This window comes from Tupaia chinensis, unplaced genomic scaffold, assembly GCF_000334495.1.
Source record: "Tupaia chinensis unplaced genomic scaffold, TupChi_1.0 Scaffold000187_1, whole genome shotgun sequence".
Classification (NCBI taxonomy): Eukaryota; Metazoa; Chordata; class Mammalia; order Scandentia; family Tupaiidae; genus Tupaia; species Tupaia belangeri.
The window spans coordinates 4,825,151-4,832,709 of NW_006159662.1; the positions used below are offsets into that span (position 1 = coordinate 4,825,151).

The 7,559-nt window shown below is 56.8% G+C and overlaps 1 protein-coding gene across 1 annotated transcript in view; it reads left to right on the forward strand.

Annotated features, from left to right (window-relative positions):
* The first annotated feature begins 2,780 nt into the window (after positions 1-2,780).
* SCN4A (sodium voltage-gated channel alpha subunit 4) overlaps positions 2,781-7,559 on the forward strand; it is a 33,609-nt gene continuing 28,830 nt past the window's right edge. Inside the window, exons 1-6 of the mRNA XM_006146792.3 lie at positions 2,781-3,050; positions 3,138-3,256; positions 3,346-3,435; positions 3,675-3,803; positions 4,257-4,348; positions 6,895-7,203. Of these exons, the coding sequence (XP_006146854.1) occupies positions 2,781-3,050; positions 3,138-3,256; positions 3,346-3,435; positions 3,675-3,803; positions 4,257-4,348; positions 6,895-7,203 (1,009 nt within the window). The remainder of the gene's footprint in view (positions 3,051-3,137; positions 3,257-3,345; positions 3,436-3,674; positions 3,804-4,256; positions 4,349-6,894; positions 7,204-7,559) is intronic.

Below are 7,559 nucleotides of genomic sequence, written 5' to 3' on the forward strand. Positions count from 1 at the left end.
AAAATGTAAAGGGTGGAACCAGCCTGTGGCATGGTGGTTAGGGCAGCTGGATCCCACATGGCCAACTGTGTGGTTCAAGTCCCACACCCAGTGGCTTAAAAAACATGTTGCAAGGGCCAGCAGGTGGCATGATGGTTAAGTCACTGGACACTCCCACCTGGCTGACCACAGTTCCAGTCCTGGACCTGGTGGCTTGCTTTCTCCCTTTCTCTCTCTCTCTCTCTGTCTCTCTCTCTCTCTCTCTCTGTGTGTGTCTGGTCAAATTAAAATAAATGAATAAATTTAAAAACTGAATGAATAATTACCATTAAAAAATGTTAGTGTGTGCGTGCCCAAAGTCCTGAGAGGAGAGAGAAATGGAGGAGAAGGGATCGTACATGACCATCCTCCATGGGGCGTGATTTCTCACTTTCCCTCTGTCTCTCTCGCTATGTCTCTCCAGTGAGCACACACAATGTTGGGCAAAAGTTTTTCTTTTTTTACTTTAGAGGATGGATTAAAGGGGAACCTGGGAGACAGGAGGGCAGAGGGGTGGGGGGAGGTTATTTGAACGGGGCAGAGGAGAGGTGCGTGCAACGGCAATGATCTGAAGGAAGGAGAGGACGGCAGTGCTGGGAGAGGGGTCAGCAGAGCAGGGGAACCAAACAGCTCCCCCATAGCCACCAGCCAGAACCTGTGCCAAGTGCCCAACCAACCAGGATACTTTCCCTCACATAACAAAGTGCCCAGATGTGAAGCAGCTGCAGGAGTGGTACGAGAGGAGGAGAGAGGACTTTAGGATGAAGCGTGGATTTTGAAAGAGCCGTGTGCAGTACGAAGAAACTGCTGCAGACCAGGCCCTGGAGGAGGAGAGATGTCTTCCAGGGGTAGGGAAGGCGGAGCCTCAGAGCGGCATGGGGAAGAGTGGCCGGTGGGAGAGGACTCAGTTGGCGAGTGATGTGACACGGTCTGAGAGGGCCAGCCGAGATACCCCTGGGCCCGTGGTTTTCTCCATTGTTGCGGTTGGAGGCAAGGCTGTGTCCCTGGGCTTTTGGGGTCCCCCAAGGCTCATCTGAAGGAGAGAGCGGGCAATGCCAAGCAGGGACTGTGAACTGAGTAGGTTCATAGTGGTCATGGGGTCCCTCCAGGCCATCTAGGAGGTCAGCATCTTCAGCAAGGTGACAAGTGGCACGTGAGCCTGTGGGGGGGGGGTGACAGGGAGGAAGGTGGCAAGGTGCATGTGTGACAGGACTGAGAGGGTTTGCATGAGGGTGGGCTCCAGACTGTGTTTGTGTGTGTGTGTGTACGCGCCCATGCTCACAAGGAGGCCAGTGAGCAGCTGAGGGGAGGGATGGCAGGAATGAGCAGAGTCATCGTCATCTCATGGAAACCCGACTCCCTGGGGGCTGGTAGGGACCAACTGGGGAGCCAGGCGTGGGGGCGTGGCCAGCTCTGCCCAATGGCTCAGGCCTCTCCCTGGGCTGCCCTCCCACCTGTTGACCAAGCCTGAGAGGTGCCCACAATGGCTAGGGCATGGGCCCACTGTGAGAGAGCTGCCCTCCAGCATGGCTCTGGGTGTCCAGGGGGCTCTGTGGGAGTGTCTGTGGTCTTTGGTTCCTGTCCATGTGGCCCTTGGGGTGACTATCTGCCACTGGCCAGAGAGGTCTCCCTGCGCCTGCTGCTACTGTGGTCACTTCCCTGGGGCCATTTACAATACGTGACCCACCACTGCCCTTCCACAGGACACAGATCGGGAGGGCTGGCAGAGGGGCGAGGAGCCAGGAGAGCCCCGGAGTCTGGCCCTGGAGACAGTCCTCACAGTGCCGACCAGGCTCAGAGGCTCCTGGAGGGTTCCCTTTCCCCCCATCCAGGGCAAGGCAGGGACCAGCAGCTCCACTGTCTCCAGAGGCTCAGCCAGTCCTCACCATTGAAATTGTCCATCTGTCCCTGTGACCTTTGCCATGTGCCCTCCCCCAATGCAGCCCACACCTCCCTGTTCCAGCTCCCCTGCTGCAGGCCCACAGGAGGGAGCTGCTGGAACCTCTGCAGGACCCAGGGCCTTTTCTTCTTCTCGCTCCCAGCCCCGTACCGGGTACCCCAAAGGTCAGGAAAAGGAACCTCCCCACGCCCACATCTTCCTTTCACCTTTCCTCCAGGCCAGGGATGGCACCTAAAGGTGCCATGTTCCTCTCTTGCCAGTCCCTGGAAGACATCACTAATCAATCACAGCACTGGATTGCAACCATGGTGGTCTCCACCCACATCTGCAGGTGGCCAGCTGATCCGCTGATTCACGCTGGCCCTCAGGATGAAAGCCATTTGCCGATCTTGCTTTAGGCTGATCACACCAGGCCCTCTTCCTGGCCCATCTAGAAGTCAGCTGCGGTTCTCTCTCTGTCCCTATAGGCTGAAGCCACACAGTTTTCCAGAGCTCAAGCCCAGGAGACAATCAAGGGCACTGGGCATTGGCTCCAAGTCCCCAAGGCCGAAGAGGATCTGGTTGGTTTGCTGTCAGTCTCGAGGGCAGCGCACCCTACTGCCGGGCGAGTGTGGAGCGGGCTGGGGGTGATGCTCTGTGCCCAGCACCTGTGCAGCGGCAGCAGCTGGGCCACACAGGCACACCTCCTGGTCCCTGCAGGGCCTGCACGCCCACCTCCCCAGCCCCATCCCTGGGCAGGAAGAGGGTGAGGACAGAACCACAGGCCCAGAGCAGGGTGGCCACCCAGCACCCCCGGGGGCTGCACATTGCAGCTGCCCTGGCTGCACGCCACCTTCCTGGCCCCTGAGCCCAGGATGCAAGGATGCCCAACCCATCTGTGCCCACCCTGCCTCTGGGGCCCCACTGCCTGCGCCCCTTCACCCGGGAGTCCCTGGCAGCCATAGAGCAGCGGGCAGTAGAGGAGGAGGCCCGGCTGCAGCGGAACAAGCAGATGGAGATCGAGGAGCCAGAACGGAAGCCACGCAGTGACCTGGAGGCCGGCAAGAGCCTACCCCTGATCTTTGGGGACCCCCCGCCGGAGGTCATTGGCATCCCACTGGAAGACCTGGACCCCTACTACAGCGACAAGAAGGTTGGGGCCTGGGAGGGCTTCCCCTGTCTGTCTGTCATCCATCCGTCTGTGCACCCTTAGGTCTCACAGACCCTCTCCCTGCCACAGACCTTCATTGTGCTCAACAAGGGCAAGGCCATCTTCCGCTTCTCGGCCACGCCCGCGCTCTACATGCTGAGTCCCTTCAGCATCATCAGGCGTGGCGCCATCAAGGTGCTCATCCATGCATATCCTGCCGACGTTGGGAGAGGCGGAGGGGGAGGGCAAACGGGGTGCCCTGCCCACCTGCCCCTCGCTTTCCTTGACGTTCCCCCACGCTGTTCAGCATGTTCATCATGATCACCATCTTGACCAACTGTGTGTTCATGACCATGAGCAACCCGCCGCCCTGGTCGAAGAACGTGGAGTAAGTTTCCCCCATCCCAGCCTCCTCGGCCTTTGTCCTTCAGGGAGACACCGTCGTCTAAGCTCCATGGACACCTTCAGCCCCAGGGCAGCACACACCACCGCCCTCACTAGTGTCCTCAGGCCTCCGGGATGGCGTATCTCATTTCTGTGGCCTGCCTTCCTGGGAGGGCCGTCATATACGCATGGCCCATCCTGCCTGGGTGACGTGCAGGCCCTGGCGGGCCCTCTCTTCACCAGGTACACCTTCACCGGGATCTACACGTTTGAGTCTCTCATCAAGATGCTGGCCCGAGGCTTCTGCATTGATGACTTCACATTCCTCCGGGACCCCTGGAACTGGCTGGACTTCAGTGTCATCCTGATGGCGTGAGCAGGCACTCGGGGGCATCCTGTGGCTGGGGTGGTCAGGGGAGGGGCCTGCAAAGGCGCCTGTCTGGGCTGACCCTCTCAGAGGATGGACTGCAGGGCCAGTCATGCAGACAGTGAGCTGTGCGGTTCTCAGAGCCATCATCCCCAGGGTCTGGCTTGGGGCTCGCCTGATGGTCCCACTGCAGACTATGCACAGCCGTGAGGCAGCCCTGAGGCGGTCCCCCTGGGCAAGCCGGGCTATCCTCCCACCCCCAGCCCCCAGCAGCAAAGATCCTGTACTTCCTGCCCAACTGTTGGGCTGCAGCAGGAGCCTTATGGGTGTCAGACCTGCACCCCGCCCCGTGGTGGTGCCCCTACTACAAGGATTCCTTAGAACTCACTTGAGCCAGGAGAAGCCCTGACTTCTGCCCTACCAACCTCCTCCCACCCACCCATCCCAACCCCACCCAGGTACGTGACGGAGTTTGTGGACTTGGGCAACATCTCAGCCCTGAGGACCTTCCGGGTGCTGCGAGCCCTGAAAACCATCACAGTCATCCCAGGTACTGGGGAGGCGTGGGGCCCCTCTGCCTGGCCAACAAGCCTCCTGCCATGCCCAGGGCTGGAAACTGATGCTCAAGTTCCAGGAGGCTCACCCAAGTCCCAACCATCTAGGGCTGGCGTTTGCACTCAACCCACACCAAAGCCTGGCACAGAGGGGCCTGCACGCTCTGAGAGGCAGCTGAGCAAGGTGGTTCAGAGCACGGATTCTGGCCAGCCCATAGCACAGCCCGCAGGAAGCTAGAGCCCACGTGGCTGTCCAGGGTTTGAGACCTCCACCTGTTGGCTTGGCAAGCACAGACGGAGGTGCCCAGGAATTAGAGGAAAATGGACCAGGCCTGATTGGGGGTTGCTTTCTCTCTCTCTCTCTCTCTCTCTCAGCATTAATAAAGAGAGAGAATGGAGCCAAACTGCCCGAGTTCACTTCCCAGCTCTACCACTTCCTAACTTTGACCTTTTGCAAGCAGCCTGTACCTTGGTTTCCTTATCTGTAAAGTGGGAATAATAATAATCCCTCTCACTGGGTTGTCACGAGGATTCAGTGCACAATAGCTACACGGTGCTTAGAACAGTGCTGGCCCACGGTCTGTGACACATAAACGTGTGTTCATTAATAAGCAGCCCGGGCAGACAAGAGACCACCTGAGAGGGACACGGCCCACAGGGACTCAATGAGGGGAAGTCCCGACCAGCCTGAGGGCTCAGTTAGGGGCATGCCACACCCAGCTGAGGGCTGAGCGATGAGGTCAGGGCAGTTCCAAATAGTGCATCGAGAGACACGAAATAAATAGAATCGGTCCTGGCTCCCACAGGGAGAGGAAGACGATCTGAAAAGGGATGAAGAGCTGGGGAAGGAGGGCGCATTGCTAAGTCTTAAAGCTAAAAAGTACCCCGGTTCTCATCTGGTCCAAAGCCTTCTCCCTGCCACCGAGGAAGGGGACAACCTGGGGGTGGGTGTGTTTACAGAAGGCCTCTCTGCACGCTGGTGTTGACTCAAGCTCACTCTCCTGCCTGGCCTCTAGCATCTTCAGAGCTCAGCATGGTTTTCTTTTGTTGGTTTGTTTGTTTTATTTTTATCTTAAATAATTATTCATTTTTTCTATTTATTCATTCATTTATTTTAATTTGACCAGAGACAAAGAGAGAGAGAAAGTGAGAAAGCAAGCCACCAGGTCCAGGATTCGAACTGTAGTCCACCATGTGGGAGTGTCCAGTACCTTAACCACCACACCACCTGCTGGCACCTCAGCACGGTTTTATAAGGAGACCTCTGAGCATTTGTGTTCCATATCAGGGTTAGAAAAGGACGTGAAGAAGCAAGGGTGAGGCCCAAGGGGGGTGTTAGGGCTCTTCCAAGATGATGGAAATGCACCCCTAGAATTCCCTAAGAATGGTTCGTGCCTTCGTCCAAAGCCGCAGAAGGCAGTAATGTCTGCAGCTTCTAAGGGTGAATCCTGCTGTTCTCAGGTTAATAGGCATTATACAAAAAAGGGTTCTGGGAGCCAGCAGGTAGTTAAGGTGCTGCACTCCCACGTGGCAGACAGCAGTTCAAGTCCTGGACCCAGCAGCTTGAAAATCACACAAGCACATGTGCATGCATGTCCAAAATCTTAAGAGGAGAATGGAGGAGAAGGGATTATGGCGTAGCCATCACCCTGGGTGGGCGATTTCTCACATTACCTCTCTCTGTCTCCCTCTGGCTAGTGCATGTATGCTATGGCAAAAACCTATAAAGGAAAGAAAAGAAAAGGGGTTATGTGGTCAGATACACTAATGTGGTATTAATATTTTTATTTGTTTCTGCAGGATTTTGCAGAGCCTTCCATAGGATGACCAGCATAATGAGTCTCTCAGAGTAGAACACAGAGCATAATGTCTCCCACGCATTAGCAACCCCCACCACCCTGGGGACGGCATGGGAGATTAGTGCGCCATAGCACACTCTGGGGTGCTAACCTAGCGGCATTTACTAAGCTCTTCCACGTGCCTTCTCTTGAGCAGCACGTTACTGCCGTACCGCAGAGCCAGCACCCCAAAGTCGTCATCGTCTTCTTTTTTTTTTTTTTTTTTTTGGAGAGGTTTTTGCTATAGGGCGCATGAGCTCGCCAGAAAGACAGAGAGAGACAGAGAGACAGAAAGCAAGAAATCACCTCCCGGGGGGGATGGTCACACTGCAATCCCTTCTCCTCCATTCTCCTCTCGGGGTCTTGGGCACGCACACACACGCGCTCGGCATGAGTTTAAGCCACCGGGTCCGGGACTTGAACCACAGTCGACTACATGGGAGTCCAGTGACATAGCCATTACGCCAACTGCTGGTCCCAACCCCCCCCAGTCTTATAGTCCATCCTCCCAGTGGCTGAGAGCCCATGGCAGTCCCAAGCTGTGGTTGAGGCTGTGATCAGGGAAGGGCGTTCTTTCGGGAAGGCTCTGGAAAGTTAGTAGTGCCCAGGAAGTCAAGGCTTGGAGGTGGAGTAGGGCCACGTGCGAGAAGCGCATTGTCACCCTGTCCTGCTCCCTGCCAACACTCCCGCCTCTCTGTGGTCAGGCCTGAAGACGATCGTAGGGGCCCTGATCCAGTCGGTGAAAAAGCTGTCGGACGTGATGATCCTCACCGTCTTCTGCCTGAGCGTCTTCGCCCTGGTGGGGCTGCAGCTCTTCATGGGGAACCTGCGGCAGAAGTGTGTGCGCTGGCCCCCGCCCTTCAACGACACCAACACCACGTGGTACGGCAACGACACATGGTACAGCAATGACACGTGGTACAACGACACGTGGAACAACGACACGTGGAACAGTCAGGAGAGCTGGGCTGGCAACTCGACCTTTGACTGGGATGCCTACATCAATGATGAAGGTTAGATGGAGGGTGGGCGGCCATGGGGGGCCTGGTGACATCCTGTGCCAATCCATCACGTAGCGGCCCTCAGAATCCTCACCCACGAAACTGCAAAAGCGATACCTCTCGGATGGGTTAGTGTGACGACAAATGCCAAAATGCTTTACAAATCCCGGCACTCTCTCTAGACAGGGCGATAGTCTGCAGCAAAGATTCCCTAACCCGTGCCCTCCCTGGTCTCCGTCACGCTGCAGGCCACACCCCGGCAGGGCCACCACCAGGCATCCCCTCGCTCACATCCTCTTCACGTGCCCATCCCTCACAGATGCACACACACAACACACACACACATTCTCACACGGCCACTAGAGTCC